Source organism: Botryllus schlosseri, chromosome 15, assembly GCF_051294905.1.
Source record: "Botryllus schlosseri isolate E-star chromosome 15, Bs_hap1, whole genome shotgun sequence".
In the NCBI taxonomy this organism is placed as follows: domain Eukaryota; kingdom Metazoa; phylum Chordata; class Ascidiacea; order Stolidobranchia; family Styelidae; genus Botryllus; species Botryllus schlosseri.
Window position 1 is genome coordinate 21305341 of NC_137250.1, and position 20967 is coordinate 21326307.

General features: G+C 39.1%; 2 protein-coding genes across 2 annotated transcripts; one reads left to right on the plus strand and one right to left on the minus strand.

Moving 5' to 3' along the window:
* Positions 1-2525: 2525 nt before the first annotated feature.
* Positions 2526-17893, minus strand: LOC145456940 (beta-1,4-galactosyltransferase 5-like). Its single transcript, XM_080335087.1, has 9 exons — positions 17294-17893; positions 13985-14110; positions 13828-13920; positions 13348-13466; positions 11632-11748; positions 7345-7532; positions 7158-7280; positions 5815-5916; positions 2526-5523 (listed from the first exon to the last, which is right to left on the minus strand). Exons 1-9 carry the CDS (start codon positions 17421-17423, stop codon positions 5358-5360), a joined length of 1164 nt encoding a protein of 387 aa, XP_080191213.1. The 5' UTR covers positions 17424-17893; the 3' UTR covers positions 2526-5357.
* Positions 17894-17924: 31 nt separating this feature from the next.
* LOC145456941 (uncharacterized) lies at positions 17925-19165 on the plus strand. Its single transcript, XM_080335088.1, has one exon. The coding sequence runs from the start codon at positions 18146-18148 to the stop codon at positions 19055-19057; it is 912 nt and encodes a 303-aa protein (XP_080191214.1). The 5' UTR covers positions 17925-18145; the 3' UTR covers positions 19058-19165.
* Positions 19166-20967: the final 1802 nt, after the last annotated feature.

Genomic DNA, 20967 nt, shown 5'->3' on the forward strand with positions numbered 1-20967 from the left:
TTCATAAAAGTTGAGGAAAGCGAAGAATTTTAGTCGCGCTTCGCGCCCAGTGGATACGGAGTGACCAGTATGATTTCACGAAAGTATCGGTGAATATGATTTAGGTCGCGGGTTGGCGTGGTTCCGTTTACACCACATTGTCGTCCTTCGCCCATATGAAATTATTCATCACAGTATATATGGCTCATCATGACGTTTGAAACTGATGTTTCGCAATCTAGCATTTACTAGTTATATCGTAATATAGCATGTCCATGACGTGTCCTAATCTGGAAAAGTGGACTCGGACTTCTTTTTTAGTTTTAGAGCTGTTTTAGCATATCACCTTTAAGACTTTCTGGACTAAAGGCAGGGTTGTAACCAAAGTCACAAGGTTTCGAATCACAAGTCCATCTCACTTTTATAGTTTTGACTCGAGTCAAGTCGAGTCATTTTCAATTCAGTACCGAGTCAAGTCCGAGTCCAAGTCACGGAGTAGAGTGTCTCGAGTCCGAGTCATAGTGTTTTGACTCGAGTCCGAGTCCAAGTCATTGTGTTGACTGCTCTGTTTCCAGTTAAAGTCTTGTTAAACCCACTTTTTATTCCTCTGTTTGGTGATATCGAATGGTTCGCATTTATAATATGCTAATTTTCCTCACTTATAACAGTTTCTGGTAGCATTTTCAAGTATTAGTACTGATAGACAAAATAATTATAGTGTGATAACTTTACTATTCTTCGAAATCACAATGAAATGCCTGTCTTTGGTAGACCCAGTCTCGAGTCATATGAATTATTGGTCCGAGGCTCGGACCAAGAGTCATGCTCAATGACTCGAGTACAAGTCGAGTCAATACACAAATTGACTCGAGTCGAGTCATTTTTCATTTTTAAGAAAATGACTCGAGTCAAGTCGAGTCACCAAAAAATCGTGAGACTAGAGTCATTACAACCCTGACTAAAGGCATGTTCCACTTTTAGATGTAGCATTTACATTTTAATCCCCAGTATCATAGCCTATACTTTGAGTTATAATTAATATCAGTTCTTTTGTCTGGATAACATACATGTTGAAGTATAAAAGCAAGTATAGTAGGCTAATGCCTTTAATTTCCGGAAAATATATCGAAAATTGGATACCTGTTGGTATGCATCAATATGAATCAAGCTCACCTTTCGCATAGCTCAATTTGCACCTTTTAGCAATCCATGTGAACGAATTAGGATCGTTTTCACAACTACTTACTTACTTGAATACTTTTAAAGTCAGTCAATTCTACTTCTACTCCAAGTAGTTTTAGGTTGCTTATGGGAGAAGTACTTCTACTCGGACTTAAGTAGATTTTTTCGTCACTACTTCTACTTGAGTAGCTTTCTTGACTACTTTGATCCCTTCTGGTTAAAGCTTTGCGCGATAAGTAAGCGTTTATAAAAAATATGGCTGATCGTAAAAATGCCATATAGTGTAGCTTCATTTTCGGAAAGTAGAGGCAGCACCACTCTTGCTTCTATACTTCAACATCAACATGTAGGCCTATGTTCTCAAGACAAAAGAACTGAAACTATAGCCTAGTTAGAACTCAAAAGATCATATTGGGAATTGAAAGAGAAATACTAGGCCTACACTTCTAAAAAGCAGAAAAGATATTTTATGTCTTTTGTCCAAAAAGTTTCAACGGTGGTCTGCTAAAAACGGGTTTAGCTAGAAAATGTCAGAGTGTACTTTTCCAGTTTAGGACACGCCATGGGCTGCTGGACTACGATATGATAGGTAAATGCTAGATTGCAAAACGGTAGTTGCAAACGCTATGATGGGCCATATTTACTGTGATGAAATATTCCACATGTGCAACAATGCAGATTGAACGGAACGATGCAACTCGCTACCCGTTCTTGAAATCATATTGGTATACTATGCGCGAGGAAAATTCTGGGCTTTACTCAACTTAAAATGTTGATATTCGTGAAAACAGCTCTGAAAGTCCCCAGTCTTTTTGAGTGGAGGATTTAACTACCCCTATTTGACAAACTGAAATAGCGAAAAGTAAGTAAGTAGATCACAAAATATTACGAAGTAGCGGGAAATTAGATCTACTTCAGTCAGTGCCCAAGTAGCGGAAAATTGCGTGAGTACTTCAAACAAGTAAAAGTACTTCGTTACTGACCACCTCTGAGTATCCCTAGTTACCTAATCACGAATTCCAGTGACAAGTTGAACAAATCTTCTAAATTATCTACATTTGTTGATTTAGAAAATCATTTTGGGCTTCCACGGAGCTCCTCCCGTAACTGGTACAGCCCTGCCTGAAACCATTTGATACTAGCGTGGCTTATATTGAAATAAAGCGTTGACTGCGTTTCTCGGAAGCAAGAAACTGTTGAATCCCTAGATTCTAGGTTAGTTACACCCAGTAATTCGCTTGCTAGCAGAATGTTAAGCTGCAAATAGCAGAAAAAAACTATTTTCAACAGTTGTTCACGACGTGTTTTGTAATACTGTCTAGAAATTGATCCCCGGTTCACCCAATTCCGAAAAAAGACAGACATCAATTGAAAGGTATTGATAAAATCTGATATCATGCACGATGCGAGTATAGGCGGTGCTCCAAGTAATGTGAAGAGTTGCGGTACGTATTGAAGACAAATATCCATCACAACTGTAGCATGGAAACGAACAGAGCAATGAACGACGTCACGGAATTTTTTAAATGCTATTGCAATTACTGAAGATAACTAAAATCATTACGACGAGCGATGATAGCACAATCAAACAGACAGACATACATTGCACTAAAATCAAATTCCAACATTATCGCAAAGAAAATGCAGTGATATTGCCATGGCATTAACGAATTTACAAGCACCAAATGCAATGAAGTATTTGACACCGGTGTCGATTACAACCGGATATTGTGAACAAAAAGTGGCAAGAATTAGAAAAGGATATTGTGTACAGTTTTGACCAACAGTTTTAATGAAGTTGTTAGTGCTTGAAGTGCCAAGCACGAGACAGTATCAAGGGCAAGATAGGTTAAGAATTGCAAGAACAACACCAGAAAATAACTAGTACTACAGTAGAAGTTTAATTAAAAAACACAGCTGAAAATGAGTACGCATTGAGCAAGTTATAACATTTAGGAAATGTCATTTGAAATGGGTATTGCTCAAAACACATTTCTGGAGTGTAATTCCAGGAAGGCTGATATGTAGGATCAAAACAACGGGTTCAATTACCAGGGTTGTAATAGTAATGTTACCACATTATTAGGATTTCGTCTGTTAGTACTAGTACTTGAAAATGCGACCACAAACTGTTAAAAGTGAGAATAAGTATATTATGAATGCGAACCATTCGTTATCATCAAACAGAGTTATAAAAAGTGGGTATAAGAAGACTTCAACTGAACAGTCAAAACAATGACTTGGACTGGACGTGGACTCGGACTTGAGTCGAGTCAAAACTGTAAAAGTGAGATTGACTTGTGACCCGGAGCCTTGTGACTTGGTTACAACCATGCCAATTACTCAATAATGAACTTCGATTACTTTGTTCTGCAATAAAGATGGAAAAACATCAAATACAGCACAAAAATGAATGTAAAATTACACCAGAAGACGTTGAAACATCTGATAACTTTGTATACAGAGCAGAACATGGCTTATAATAGCTATGAAAATTTATTAGCAGTTACAATGAGCTAGCGAATGAGCAGAAATGTTCCAGGATGCGTCACTTGAGCGTTGAGAAAGTACGTTTGTCACACAGGTAAATCACATGCAGCACATCATAATTCGGTTATCAGCATCGAAAAAAAGCATCACACACAAACTCAGCACTGCGTTATCCGAAATAAAATCATGAGTCACTCTCTACAAGAAGAGTTGACTTGATAAGTCAAGCCAACCTCACGTCCATAGAGCGACTAAATAAGGTTCACAACACGCAGTTTTATTTTGATTTAAAGAAGTACCAAATGGCATGGTATAACTTCTCTAGTGGCAATCTTCGACTTATGGAGGAACGTGAACGTAATAAGGAACTATGTGTATATTATACTATTCACGTGTATATATAGTGTCAATGCAGCTTGGAGAAATTTAAAAATTTGTACATGTACAATATACGAGGGTTGTTCAAAAGTAGCTTTTTTCCAGTTTGCTGGGATTCACAAATATAATTTTTGGGTTGCCTAAAATCTGCAAAATAAATTTAGCTCGCCTTCAACTGGTAGATGTGAACGCACGGGAATTCGAAAATTTTGAATTTATTATAAATAAATTATTGATAATGTTCAAATTTTACTTTCAACCCCATGAAATTGTTTAGCTGTCTACAAATACGACGCAAAACAAATTTTACGTAATTCCAGCCCGTAGAAGCAAGTTTTTCAGTAGTGGAGGTACCAGACGATGGCCAAGTCGGAAACATGATGACCGGGACAAGTGTGGCATCTTCTAAATAAACTCGTCCGTTTTGATGGGCTGCAGAGCTAAATGCACTTAAATATGGTTATGAAGATGTGCAGTGAAGAAATTGATCAGAGTTATAGAAATCAAAATGAAATCTTGGAACACAGGTTGACATTAATCAAGCAAAATAAGTTGGTGGAACTAGTCAGTTGAAGAATAAGATTTATGGCAGTGTTCCACCCAAGTGTAATTGAAAACAACGTTTTCCAAGACAGCTGAATACTAATTTCGGAGCAGACAACAAAAAATACCCATAACAGAATGAAATAATTTAGGAATACGCCTTACCGAAGGTTTATTTGTCATTAGCGTGCAGCAAATTCCGAAATTGCAAAGTTCAAATCAAAGTGGCAAAAAATAGCTTGCTGTATTATATCTTACATTTGACGAGTCACAGTCAAAGGTTGACGCCGCAGACACTATTATATTAAAAACAAAAAAGAATGGCGGAAAATCTTTTAGTTTCGTGCTCAACGTTCAAATCTGGTATTTTAGAATGTCGGAAAAGTTGCTTGACACTTATTTCGATGATAAACAGCCCAATCCCGTTCCCCTTGTAAATTTTACCACCCAGATTTCGTGGCATAGTGACTGTGAGAGATGATAAGGACAACCGTTTCCCCAAGTTTTATCATATTATCAGCATTTTAACAGTTGTTGATCATTTTTAGGGAGGGCAGAATTATTTTGTTAGCGTGGTAATATTATGTGGACTGTAAATTATGGAGTTAAACTGTGAAAACATAATGTAGGAGACGATACAGTGTGCACTGTAATATACCAATCACCAATACCTGCCTACAATAGCAGAGTAGTAGGGAAGTAAAAATTTCCTAGCAGTCTCAGCAGTAAGGCTTGAGGCTCATCTCAAATCACATTTTTGCCATGTACTCCAAAATGCAACAGGCTCATTTCAGCGTCTGCTCCGTAGCGGATGTTAAATCCTTGATAGGCCGCAGGTCCACAGTGATGTTTGTGTAGAATCTTGTTAACGTGATAATCGGAGTTTTGTAATGCAGGCTGTTCAGGCCGTCTATGAAGTTGCGTTCTGCAGAGTGTTTCAGCAGGCTGAATCTGAAGCGTTTCAATGGAGTTTTACAACTAAATATTTTCAGCTTTTCCGAATTATGGTGGAATTAGAATTATAGGTGCTCAGTAGGGCTGTTAAAAAAAACTTTTTCTTCAGATTACACTGGCTACTTGATAAAATTGTTAGGTTGATTAAAAAAACGGCTGCACACCACCTTTGGCTCAATTCCAACCAGTAGAAGTGAGATTCTTGCAGTTTGAACAACCTTATAACCAAGCAAGTTACACATCCTACCTAACATGGCAGTCCTTGAAATGAATAGAGTAACAACAAACCTTCCCAGAAATTGAGCTTCTTGCAAGTGATTCTTCGTTATAGACTGGTAACGGCCGTATGCGTCTGGCGGCCTTGATACATTATAGCCGCCCTGTTTAATCCTTAAGGAAAGAGAGAGAAATATATATAGAGAGAGATTGAGAAATATTTGCATCATTCAGGATCAGCAGTAGGGCATTTAGAGCACCACTCATTATACGCTGTAATAACAGTAGTTGAGGTTTGAAGAATCTATAACAACTTCTTGTCCACACTAACTATACATTCTATGAAAATACTCCATGTCGATTACTACTTCATGCCATTTCCAATTCTCTACTAGTCGCTGACGATCACCCCTGACGAGTGTCAGCTGAAAATATATGTGTTCATGCCAGTATGAGTGTGCTATTCAATTGCATATTGAAGTTCTGTACCTCCAAGAGGCTTTTAGAACCTTATTGCCTTTGCGGACCCATTTTGGATAGTCTCAGGCCCCTCAGTTTTACGTCAAATTTAGCTAAATGGGACTCTCATTATTTCAAAGCGAATTCTTGAGAAATGTGTTGCAGTGTGTTGAAAATCCATTTCCACGACCACAAGGATAGGTTGTGTAATGATTAGGGCAAGTTTTTGCAGCTTTTGCAATTTTTTTTACAGCTTCCTAAATACTCGTAAGATATGTAGAATGCTGTTTTAAGCTGTTTGAAGGAATCTTATAGTGCAACTTTTTGCAACTTATGTCCATTTTCTTCCATGCAACTTTTTGCAACATTTTGCAACTTTTTTGATTTTTCATGAAAGTATTTTTGATTTTGGTGAAATTCGCGGGCGAATTCGACTGCAATAGCCTACCGTAACCCAGCAGTTCTTACGTGTATTTCGAGAGCTGAGCTGGAAAGTTGACCCTTTTTGTTTAGTCAACCGAGCAAAATGTGGTCTTTTAGTGCAACTTTTGTGAAAAATTAAATGCAACTTTCCACGGATTCAACTGCAACAAAAACTTGCCCTAGTAATGAGTAAGGCTTCCAAAGATACCTTCGCGTATGATCGCAACATATATGGCACCAAAATTGAGAATCAGAGCAGCAATATGTTTGTATGAGTCGGCCGTTGGCGGTTCGTAAATTAAAATAAGTTCGCACACTAGGATATTTCATCTCAGACGGTTGATGCGAGTCTTAGTAGCTATGAAGAGAAACTGCCTCACGATTTCCCTAATTCAGAAAATTACAAATTAGTTTATCAATCGTTTCGCAAATTTAGAGGTCTCGCGGACCCCCGGTTGAGATCCACTGTCTTGAAATATCTGCACGCCCCAGCGTGATCACAAGTTGCAAGAATGAAGACAAAACGTTCGCACCTGGTGTAAAAATCATCGTCCTCACCGCCCCACCCCCAAAACTGGTTCGAGAACCCGTTCACTTTGCGAAATTGAGACGTACCCACTCCGCTCACCCCACCAAAGAAATCCTCATACTCCAAGCTGCAGCGAAGAAGTCATAGTATATAACCCAATATAACACATAACAAAGTGCAGCAAAACTTACTGATACATGTGTATATCGAGCTGAGTGGCGTAGTGCCGCGGCATGTCCACGCATCCGTAATAGGTGCGGTCATTTTCCGGTATGTGGTCGATGTCGTGAAAGATGAAGCAATCAAATTTGTCGCGCTTCATGGCTTCCGTAAAACCCACGTTGAACAGCATAGCACGATTGAACGGGTACTCTCCTGACTGCGAGAAATTTTCAAAAGTTTCCGCAACGATAATGTCGCTAGTTATAGTATGATTGCGACAGGGAACCCAAGTCGCAAGGTTCCTTGTCCAAAGTCAATTTTACTTATCAAGTTTTAACTCAAGTCAAGGATCAATGTGTCCAGCCCGAGTCATAGTGTCGAGACTTGAGTCTGAGTCCAAGTCATAGAGCTATTGCACGAATTGATTAAATCGAGTAGAGTTTGCTTCTACAAATTGGAATTAAGCAAAATTTGGTGTGCGGCGTTGTTTTTTAACCAAACTAATAATTCGACTAAATAGCAGGTAAAATTTTTTTTAAAAGTTGGGCTATAGCAAATAGCAAAGTCGTATTTCTTTCAAAGGATAGCAAGCAATCACAATCATTTTTACATTAGCTGGTTTCATTGGCTTCATTAGCTTTTCATTGCCTTCATAAGCTTTTCATTAGCTTCCTTTTTTCATTAGCTTGTTTTATTAGCTTCATTAGCTTATCATTAGCTTCCTTTTTTCATTAGCTTGTTTAACTAGCTTCATTAGCTTGTTTCAGTAGCTTCCATTTTTCATTAGTTGGTTTAACTAGCTTCATAAGCTTTTCATTAGCTTCCTTTTTTCATTAGCTTGTTTCATTAGCTTCATTAGCTTTACATTATCTTGTTTCATTAGCTTCCTTTTTTCATTAGCTTTTCATTAGCTTCCTTTTTTCATTAGCTTGTTTCAGTAGCTTCCATTTTTCATTAGCTTGTTTAACTAGCTTCATTAGCTTTTCATTAACTTCCTTTTTTCATAGCTTGTTTCATTAGCTTTACATTAGCTTGTTTCATTAGCTTCCTTTTTTCATTAGCTTGTTTCAGTAGCTTCCATTTTTCATTAGCTTGTTTAACTAGCTTCATTAGCTTTTCATTAACTTCCTTTTTTCATAGCTTGTTTCATTAGCTTTTCATTAGCTTGTTTCAGTAGCTTCCTTTTTTCATTGGCTTGTTTAACTAGCTTCATTAGCTTTTCGTTAGCTTCCTTTTTTCATTAGCTTGTTTCATTAGCTTCATTAGCTTTACATTAGCTTGTTTCATTAGCTTCCTTTTTTCATTAGCTTGTTTCAGTAGCTTCCATTTTTCATTAGCTTGTTTAACTAGCTTCATTAGCTTTTCATTAGCTTGTTTCATTAGCTTTCTATTAGCTTCAATGTACAAAATGAAGACACCCTCAAGTCAGTGGCCTCGCGAGCTTCGCCTTGGAGAAACTTTTATAGAACCACGTGTCAATATATAATATGAAAAAGGCGGCATTAAATGAAGTTTCCAATACTACATTTGAGCTGCATACATTTGCCAATTTTACTAAATTATTATTCTGTAGCTGCGGACTTGTAGCACAGCCCACTTCTAGGCCTTTATAAGACACATAAACACAGATAAGATGCCGAGGAGGAGCCTAGATAAACCTCCAACACTCATGTAGGAATTCTGGAGTTGGTGTTGCAACTGAAGGCTCAACGGTCCGCCAGATATGTTTTTAAGTTTTACTGGTACGAGCTCAAAAAGGTTAATAACCACGGCCATACAACACTGTTGCACAAAATGAACTGAGCATCCGCAATAGTGTTCAAGGAACAAAACCATTAAAACATGATATTCCCACATAACAAAAAGACTATTTACAGCACATCAAAGCAATGTCTGCTGTACGAGTCAGGTGTGTTTCTTGACCTCCAGCAAACCCTTGAGACTGACTCTGTGAATCTCTTGGGTTTATGTATGCTGAGGTTAAGGACAACTGATATAGGGTTAGATTAAGGTTAGGGCTGAAGCTAGGATTAATCTTCAGGTTAGTTTAGGAGTTATAGTCACATGCTCAACTCACATCTTTCACTGTGCCGCATTCTCAAATGTCAGGCTACCTGGAGAAATTGTATAGCAATATATAGTCATGCACATAATGGGATTACAGTCTACAGGCGTTTAGAAACGTTCCTTCCTCCCAAGGGCGATGATTGGAGGATAACAAAATCAATTATCAGTGCACAAAAGAGTATCTGTGCCAAATCAGACCTTGATTATAAAGTGCGGATTCCCAAGGGTCCCGGACAAAGTCAATTATTCAAGCCTGGCTTACTGCATTAGCAATGATTCGACTGTACACGAAATCAACGGTTCATTCTTAATGCCAAAGACTTGTTCATGACTAGGGCGATTATTTGACATGTCAAAAAAAGTCAAAGTCTGTCAAAATTGTAGCGTTCAAGTCAAAGAATTGTGAAATTTTTTTGCAACCTGCATTTCGTTTGTATCGCACACGTTTGGACTGTCGCTGAGTTGATCATTTGACATCTTGTAGCCCGCTTTATAGGCCTACGGTTGTAGACGGCCCATTGTCTGCTCATGGTGGATCATAAAATGCCAAAAGAAACTAATAAGCTGACATGACGCTATTCTCAACGTACAGCAATATCCTAACTGAAGCAAGACTGTGTGGGCATTGGTTCTTATATCAAGAAGCGCATGATGAAAAATTGTGATGTGGACAACTTTGTCAGAATGACGTAACACGGTTCGTCACCAGCAGTGCACGCACAACTGCCAGCCAACAACTGCTGCTGTTGAACATTCTTTCTCCATTCTTGGCAAGCTATTTAATAAGGACAGACACTTTCTACCCGATAATGTATCTTCAAGTATCATTCGTTGTACTACAATAAATATTTATTATTTCTACCGTAATGCGTGACGTAACTACTGGAATCCTTCATACGCCCAGATTTCGTTAAAATGAAGCTTTTTTCAAGTAAAAATTTGTCAGTTTTCAAGTCAAAAAGTTTCATCAGATCAAACTACTTTGTAGGGACAGACAGATCCAAGCAGTGATGAAGATAAGTACGATTGCTCTAATATTATGTGCGAAAACACTTAATTTACATGCATGAGAGCAAAATTTTGTCAAAATCAAGTTTTTAGGTAAAAAAAATCGCCCTATCCGTGACAAATCCCGTGTCGGATTATTAGAGGAGTAGAAGTCACAGTTAATCTTGATCATGTAAACCCTGCACAATTTTCATTTGCTTCTAGTCTGACGGATGACATGTTTCACCTTTGCAAATGGAAGAATAGTATGTGTAATGGTGAAGCGTCCGGCTTCTTGATCGGTAGGTCGTGGGTTCGATTCCCGGCCGGGTCAGACCAAAGACCTGATTAGTAACGCTGGTATCCATGGCTTCCCTGCTTGGCGCTCATGCATTACTGGGATAGCATGGAGGGGTGGTGCATGACTTAGAAAGCTGTAAAGGCTATATCTGCACTTCCTTGTCCAGTGGCATATGCACATCATGAACTCATGGTATGCATATTCGCAGATCGTGTGTATGTGTATCATGAGTCGGTGTATATGCCGCAAAAACATCTAGGACAAAAATAAACTACGTCCTTTCCTTTCCAAAAACATCCACCCTACGTTATGCTAAGAGCGAAGACCCAGAGTCCCCTCATTGAAATTTGTGCGCTGGAATACGTTCTGCGTGATTTCACCTAATATAATATCCGTCATATCACAGAATATTACTATTGAAAATACAACACCAAGATCTAAATATGTTGGGTTCAAATCTGATGCTACCAGCCGCTATGAAAATTCGGTATCACTCGTTATGACGTCAGAATTATGAATGGTGTGGAAATTTAAAGCTCTCCATCACATTTAAGATTAGTTGGTATTATCCGACCATCCTAGTGCATTGTATTTTGTGACTGCGGCCTGCGGGTTAATCACCGCTTCCAGGAAATGCGATTTCCCCTAACGTGCGTAACTTTGTATTGCTTGTTTCGTACGCCGCCATACAACCGATTGAGGTTTACAGCTTTCTGGAGCGGTAAACAGCATGGAAACTACAATTCTTGTTAATATATTACCTCTCAGTGACAAGGAATGTATAATTCCAGTACTCAAAAGACTAATCTCGAACTACTAAACTTGAATCATTATAATTAACACTAGATTCAAATTCGATTACTCTAATCATTTTGACAAGCCCTGCTTTCTATACCGAAACCATAACGACAACAGAGCCGAAACCATTGTTTCGGGTACCATGATGAATCACACGACCAACCTGCTCGACCAGGAAAATGGTGAAATCGAGATGCTGCTTCATCAACATGGGCAGTAGGTGCCGAAGCAAGATCGGGAGATGGTGGTGTCGTTTTCGAAACGGAATCAAAAACGCAACCTGTCAAAACAGGGCAAATTCCATAAAATCAACACAGTAAATACGGTTGCTAAAACTCACTATAATATTTCCGTTACTGATCAACTGTAGACTAGAGGTGTTCAAAAATGACTTTGTTTCTCAAATTGTACCGGCTACTTGATAAAATTGTTAGGTTACCTAATTTAAGCCTACACGCAAAATTTGGTTCAATTCCGGCCAGTGGAAGCGGAGTTATTGCCGTCGAAAAATTTGGATTATCAATCAAATCGCATTTACGGCGACCAATTCTTCAATTATTTATTATAGTTGTGCCCGCCGCCACTGTAAATACTATTTTATTCAAATCCAAATTTTTCGACGGCAATATCTCCGCTTGGTTGGAATCGAACCAAATTTGGTGGACATCGTTTCTGTAGACAACCTGACACTTTCATGGGGCGAACAGAAAATTTTGAAATTTTTGTTTATTTATTTTTATATAATAAATAGAAACTTTCTTTTCCTGTAGCAATGCGGCTACTCGCTGGAATTGAACCAAATTTGGTGTGTAGGCTTAAATTAGGTAACCTAACAATTTTATCAAGTAGCAAGTACAATTTGAGAAAATAAAGTCATTTTTGAACACCCCTATTGCAATGTTCCCTCTAAGCTAATGTGCAGTGCTGACACGGTCTCTGCTCTTGTCTCACTCTTGTCAAAGGGTCTGCGCAGTGAGTTGGTGAGTGTGCGCAGACTCGTCAAGAATCAGAGGGAACATTGTCGTACTGTTAACTCGAGTCTCAACGTATTTCAAGTAACCTCTCGAGCATTGACACATACGCACTTGAATTGCACATGTTCAAAAATCCTACGATGGAAACGCGCCGAGTGGGGATTAGATAAACTTTTAGAATACTCGGGGTAATTTCATTTTGTGTCGAGTGCTCTAACTCATGTAACCTACCTCTTGTCGACTACAGATGTCTTGTGAACAGACGTGGACAACTAGACATTTCAAGTCTGATTAGACTAATTCGAGCGAAATACCGGTAATCTAATTTTAATATAATTTGTGAAATGATTCTATGCTAACTCCACAATTTCACAGGATTGGCAGTAAAATTTGAGATTTTTTTTCAGAATTTTTTCACAATAAATTCAAAATTGAAAATAAACTCCCATTTGCTATGAACTGAACTCGGTTCAAATTTCAAGTTTTCTCTAATTCAGTAATTCTAATTGTTATCTAATTCGGAAAAGCCCATGTGGCTATAATTCTAATTGTAGTCTAATTTGCAAAAAAAAGAATGTACAGCTATAATTCTAATTAGAATCTAACGTGGAGAAGCCAAAAATTTTCTAGTTTTCCAAGTATGCAGTTAGGAATAGTAAAAGCCCGTTATCTAAGAGAAGAACAATACAAACCAAAAAAATATCCACACCAGACGTACAAAAAGCGCGAACCAACTGTAACCAATGCACTTTAAATAAGTATACGCAAAAGACATGAAAAATTCATGATAACCATATTTTTAATTGTCCCTGTTCAATTATTCGCAAAACGCAACACATTATGAAGACACCTTCCAGCTGCGAAATCATCGCACCGTAAGAATCGAAAATGCTCGAACAAAATACCTTGAATGGTGGTATGCAATCTTTCGGCCGCCATCTTCCCCCCATGTCAATTATGCGCGAGAAGTTTGCGTATATGTCATCGAGAGGGATCTCCGTCATATTGACATAAAATGGGCCCGCTGAAAATACAAAGCATACAAAATATTTAGAACAAAGCTATGGAAATGACACATATGCATATCACTATATCAGGGTTGTAATGCCTCGAGTCATGACTCACGATTTTTGGTGACTCGACTTGACTCGAGTCGTTTTTCAAATGCGTAAAATCACACGACTCATATCAATTTTTACATCGACTTGACTCGTACACGAGTCATTGTGCATGACTCGAGCCAAGTCATATGACTCGAGACTAGGACGGACAAGACAGACATTTCATTGTAAGTCTAATACACGATTCAGTATCGAATCATTGAGGTACTGAAAAAGTGCATGCAAAAAACAATCACTTTCCACAGTTCGCACTACGAAACCTACTCATTTCTTTAAATTTCTCAGGGCAAGTTTCGTTCGGCGAAAATGTAAAATTTTGAGGTAAAAAAGTGGTGGTCTCAGCGGCTTTGCCGATATCTGAAAATAAAATGATTTCTGCTGACAATTCCGGCATTGTCGCCAAAACACCAGCAGATATTACCAGTTTTGTAGCTGTCATCCAAGCTATCCGAGTTTCTCACAATTCGTACAATGTCAGCTCCAGCCGATCGTACAGAAGAGAAGAGCGCAGTTTTCATTAAAATGAAGCGGTACAGATAGGAATTGGCTGTAAAGAAACACAACACCGTTGAATTGCCTTCCATCAAATGAAATAGTAAACAGGATGTAGACAGGATGCTGCCATCAGCGCAAGTGAATCTCAATTCAAAGATTTCAACTCGTCATTCCAAAGCAACAGACTAACGGGTTTACAGCATTATAATCATAATCAAAACTTTTACAATCACATTAGTGTGGTCGGTGTTACACAGTAAGACTTGATCGGCACTGAATATGTAATCTGAATATACTTTGAATTGAGCAGAGCACTGGACTCATGGGTACACACGTACAGAAATAATTCGAACTTATATTATCTAATTGATGATGTGGCCATTCTTGCAAAGTATACTGCATCAACATTCAATGCCGTCTCTGAATATGGTTTGGATTGGAAGCAATCTCCCTCAAAGATGCCATATCAAGGCGTGATTGGTTTAAACTGCAGCGTGTAATTCTATATCTGTCTAAAGCAGTACGTTTGTCTGTTTTTGAGTCAGGGGATGTGTTATACATTAGCCTACATTAGACACTTAGACAGTCGTCGAGCATGCTCACATTCAAGCTGAAATACCATCAATTTCTACTGGATGAATACTAATCAGCCCGTAAGATTACCGGACTTCGATCAGACATATCAACCTCGCCTATGGACACATGCGTCATTCATTTTGATCACAAGTCGTTTTATGTTATCCTGCATTTCTTTCCATCCAGTGTACATACCTCTTATTTAGTCTACATCACTTAGGCCCAGGTGGGTGGGTGTCTGGTTTCAAAGACTACTCCAAGTCGTTTCGACACCTTCTTATCTAGCCTATTCATTTTATCGCATGTGGCGCTTTGAAATTAATCATAGGCTACCATTATTTTGTGGAGGAATGATGCTATAAAATGAACAACACAAAAAAGGTTCATTCCAGTTTTTGACAGTAAAATATTTTGGTCTCTTGTAATGAACAAACAAAGTTGACATTTTACACCTGCGAGTCTGAAACTTTTCATACAACGTTCACGCATCCCCAATTCTCTACTAGTTGCTGACGATTACCCCTGACTGATGTCGGGCTAAAAAATGCTGTACGCCAAGCTTGGCTAAATTCTAACCAGAGGAGAAAATTTTCGAGTTAGTATATACGAAAAATATATTTCAAATTTTACAGGCTACCCCATGAAATTGCTAGGTTAAACAAATAATTGAGGGATAACAAATTTGGAGAGATTCAAACCTGTAAAAGCGGAGTAGTAAATTTTAGATTTGAAAAAATAGTAGCCTACCGTAAACCAGAGTAACTTTGGACATTTTTTCACAATTTCGCTTTACAAATGCTAGAGTGCAGGGGAGGCAAGTTTTGTGTTTTTCCGGGGTTATGGAGTAAAGATTACAATTAACTAATCCAAAGTCTTCAGGGTCATAAATAAGTACCGTATTTTTCTAACTTATCCGTGTCTAAAGTAATGTGGGGTGACTTTGGATAATATAGTTTTTTGTATGTCTTCATACTCCATTGTTCATGAAACCTCTTAAATGAGGCTTATTTGGTAAGAGTTGATGAGAGCAGTGGCAAAAATTGAAACAAAATGGTATACGTCTGGCCTAGTACATCATTTTTACCTAATCCCCTCCTAAAAAAAAATAAGAAATCAAGTCGTTTATGAAGGCTAATGCCCCCTTATTCATCCCTTATCTCAATTTCCCCTAATTTCTTCCCCAATTGGGACTTATAATTAATATATGGTGATAAGGTTATTCCACTGGCGGCGTCAGTAAGCATTAAGCTTGTTACCGTGATTTATTGCTGATTTCAAATATTTTACAGTTCTTTAAAATATGAACTTTCCCTTTCCTACGTCGGATATATCTTGTCGTAATTTATGCCATATTGAGCGGGCGCGTCTTTAAGAGCATGCGATAAGTTTTTCAAGTAGCTTCCACCCGCTTACCATCTCTCGGCTTATTGACTACCCATTTTTTCATATTTTGGCAAACTCTAAATTTATTTGCCTAATCATTCCATTTTAAAAAGCCATCAGGCAGGCCATAACAAATATAGTTGACGATACACTTTGACACAGATGAAGCAGCCACATTCCAGAGCTCTAAATATCATATTTTCCACTGTTCAAAGTTACCCCGCTCTGATAAAATTTGAGGGGGCAACTATGGACATCACATCATTGATCTCACGGTGAACCTGCTGAGATTTTTGCCTTGGATTAAGACTACTTCGAGTAATCTGCTGCCAAATTTCGAACCTATGACTCGTTCGCATGCTGTCTATGTTTGGTTGCGAGAATTTCAATAACCATCGATTTTGATGAAATCGACCCCCTGCCATTAATTTATCAATGTTGGGTCAAGTTTATCTGGTAGTAAAATGATTCCACCTTTTATTGAGACTACTAGTGGTACTATTGCCTCGTGAAAAAGAATTGGACATCCAGCGGCAACCCCTTTCCATCTAAATGTTCTAATGCTTAGTGTCCAAAGTTACCCCAGTTTACGGTAGCCTATTTACAGTCGGAAATTCTTTCATTTATTAACTCTATACAATACACTACCGGTATGGTACTCAAAATTTACTATTTTTTCATAACCACAATTTATAACTCCAATAACCTTGCTTCTGCTAATTGAAATTTGGTGTGCTGCATTTTTCACAACTTTATCAAGTGACCAGTAAAACTTGAAAGAAAAACACATTTATATGTTTGAACAGCCTTAATGTACACTGGCAGCTTGTGGAGTTGACCCGGTCTTTATTGTCCTATTTGCTCAGGTATAATTTGTATTACATTAGGGTTACCACATGTCGTCCTTTTTCAGGAAATCGAAAGTGTTCTCCTATGACACCTATAAATGTCCTCTTCAGCAGCTGTGACAGCCAGGCAAATGGACAATGACATGCACAGCTAAAAAACGCCATAAATGACATGAAATCTGCAATGCGAATGGTCGTGCGGGTCTTCCGGGAGTAGGACTGCACATAAGGCCTTTATTTATTCTAATTATCACCAGTAGACTAGACTCATTACAATTTATGGGCAATCAAGTCAGTTTTTATGTTATAGGCTTAGTTACGTCATGATGCCAACAATCTTTGCTTAGCTTAGAATATGAACACACTGTATGGTGGAATGCATACCACTATACTAGATTACTACCATAGCAGGATCAGCTAAGACTTACCAGTTCCCGGTACAGTGTAAATGAAGTAAGTCACGGATATGCAAATCCATCCCATAGCAGCCATGAGCATAAAAAACCATAGTGATCGGATTGGTGCTTTTCGTTGACCAAAAAGTCTTCGCAATTTCATGCTTGGAGCAAAAACAACGCGGCCTTGTCCTCTTCAGAATTGGAACAAGCGATACCTACCAGTAGTGTCTACATGGCTAAAAGAGAATGCTCCGACATATACTGCAATAACATTACAGCATTGGTATGTTAAAGCGTGCATAGTGCTCAATGGATAAAAGGTGCGATGACTTCACTCACACTCTCACAGTAACAAAAACAATATTTGACGTTCTAAACCAGTACCAATTACCATACTAATTAATAAGTTAGAAACTCATGGACTCATGCTGACTTCATCTGTAACTCATTTTCTTTGCTTGGCAAGAAAAGAACACGGTCAGGTCTAGGTCATCAGTCTTAATGTCTTATAAACACAGTGGTATAGCACTGCCTCTTGCCATATATCCTGTGGATCCGTTCTAGCGTCAACCTCATTTCCATTGCATTTTTCAGGGACGCAGATACCTGATTCAATTGATACACGCAACTGACTCACTGCTATACTCACTGCTATACGCTGTCGATCTCTCCTCTGCGTTCGACCACGTCAACAGAACCTGGCTAATTCAGTCGCTACGAAATCGAATCGGTGAGGATAAGGGAACCAAAATCGTGAACTTACTTGCCTCTCTATATCGATCCACAACAACCGAACTGAAAAGCCACCCTAACCAAACTTTTTCCACAAAATCTGGAGTTCGACAGGGCGGTCCCGAGTCCCCTATCCTCTTCAATCTTTACATGGACTATGCCGTGAGGGTTTTCCTACACAGAGCGGAACTAACCGATATCGCTTTCAGCCAGTATCATTTTCGCACACCGGACTATGCACGAGAAAATAAAAGGGACAAAAACTACCAAGGAACAGCTGTCAACATGGGCTCAGGCTATGCGGACGATCTTGAATTCTTTTTCAAAGACCAATCTTCTCTCCAGGAAGGCCTGAAACTGCTATCAGAAGTTCTTACTGATTTCGGATTACAAATTAATGAGTCGAAAACAAAAACTATGATATTTAACCACAATGAAGAACTGACTTACCCGACTTCAATCTGCTCTCTGCATAATCATCATATTGAAAACGTAAAAACTTTCAAATACCTTGGATGTATTGTTCACTATAAGGAAACGAATGTGGGAATAACCGAAATCAACAACAGGATCAGCTCGGCTCATGCAGCTTTCCAATCCAATAAATACCTGCTTCGAAACTTCAGAATTTGGATTGGTACAAGAATAAAAATTTTAAATGCTTTTGTGAGAAGTCGACTCACATATGGCTGCAGCGTATGGTCCCTTTCAGAAAATCAAAGAAACGTCCTGGATGTCTGCTACAGACAATTTTTGCGAAAAATGATACATGGAGGCTACACTCGAAAGGGAACCGGCCACGCCTTCAAAATTAGTAATAAAAGTCTTCATAAAATCTGTCGCACTGAAGATCTCTCATCCTTTATTGATCACCAACAAGCTAAATTTCTTGCCCACATAATTCGGAAACCTAATGATAGTGTCGTGAAGTCGATAACCTTTGAAGATGAAAGGAGAACCAAGAAAGGAAGACCGTCTGCAACGCTGATGAACAATGTCCTTAATCGGAACGATACCGACATCAGGACATTTTCGAAAGCAGCACTTTCACGCGAAATTTAATTTATATTTGAAATCTTTATTGCTGTGTCCTTTTTCGATGGATATTTCCATCACCTCGGTGATGGTGCTCTTAGTCTGAATGCAGACAGAGCTAGACCTATATATATATATATGTGCCATCCTTCTCCTCCAGGTTAGTCAATAGTCATGTCATGTCAGTCCGTTCAATGTTTTGTGTTGAATGTAATGTTGATGTTTGCAAGTGCTTAGTGGCGAACCTCATGGGTGGGTACAAATTGGCGATGTCAACGATATCGGCGATGTCAGCGATGTCACCGTATATACCGCATCTGTATCAGTATGTATGTATGTATTTGACTATGTAATGTTGGGGTGAGTTAGACCATAGCAATTTACAACGTAGCTACGCTAGTACGTAGCTACGCTACGTTACGCTACGCTACGTAGCTACGCTGTAAATTGCTATGGTTAGACGCAGTGGTCACCAACCCTTTTGGAACCCTGAGCTACTTCTTGGGTATTGATTAATGCGGAGAACTATCCGTTACCCATGTGTGTTTACCCATATGTGGTTGAAAATCTTGACTTTCAGCCCTCAAATTTGCCCGACAACAACCTGACATATCGCTCTCGCCTTCCGTCACATACCACCTCATTTTGTCGAATGTCCTTTTGTATTTTCCCTCTTTTACTCTTCATTCAGTGTACATGCCTCTTCTTTACATCGCCTAGGCGCGGTTGGGTGTCTGATTTCGCAAAGGCTACTCCAAGTTGTTTCGACACCTTAATATTCAATATTCAATATCCGTCAGATTCTATTTTCATCCGAACAAGACACACACAATGCACAGTGCGATAAGACACAATGCGATGTAATGAACAATCAGATAGGAGTATGCCGAGCGACCAGTTGCGGATGCAGTTGCGGTCTTTTAAACTTATCGTCACCACTACGCTATCTCCTCCTTCATTTAAAGAGATTCTTGGAGGTACAGAACTACAATATACAATTGAATAGTATATTCATATTGAAATAAACCCGAATATTTTCGGCTGACACTTGTCGGGTGTAATCGTCAGCAACTAGTAAAGAATTGGTACGAACATGCTAACGATTACCCCTGACGAGTGTCAGCCGAAAATATCCGGGTTCATTCCAATATGAATATACTCTTCAATAATATCTTCATTGTATCGCAGTCTTGTGGTGTTTTGACATGATGGAAATTCTTAATAAACTGAACTGATTAGAGCTACGGGCAGAGTTTCCGTTCCATAACCAAGAAACGATTATAGCCTACTCTCCCCGGAACTCACGTTAGCGTAGTTCAGTACGTTGTCGGCATGTATTTATCCACCTGGACCGCATAAGCAACTGACTCGCATGCCACTTGAGTAGTATAGTAGATCGCTCGCGAATCGCCATTGGTTCTTATGGGCGGGGTGGCACGGTGCCGAGAAACCGGGGGTGGCACGGTGACCCTTATCTCTTATGGCGGGGGTCGCACGGTGCCATTGTGTCTTATGGCGGGGGTCGCATGGTTACCTTTTGGGTATAGGCTGCGGCGGTGACTCGTATTGAAAACTCGTGGTCGTGATTCGTACTTCCGGGTATACGTGCGGCGACATGCTAACGTGAAACTCGTGGTGACATGCTAATGTTTTTAGGTATACGTGCGGTGACATGCTAACGACGATAAATGTGTCTGTCATGTATTCTTACGGGATCTGTCGTGATTCGCCATGTGTTCTTATGGGTGCGGTCGTGATTCGTACTTTCAGGCGTCTCTCGCGCGGTGTTGAATAGTCACCAACAATAACCACGCAGACGGAAACGTGGCTTGTTGTGAGGATTAAGCAGTGCGACCTATATTTCGAAAGACCTGCGTGCGGAATTGTTTCTCGTCCAGCCGCTACTATCGATTATTACACTATTCCATTCAGCGCGA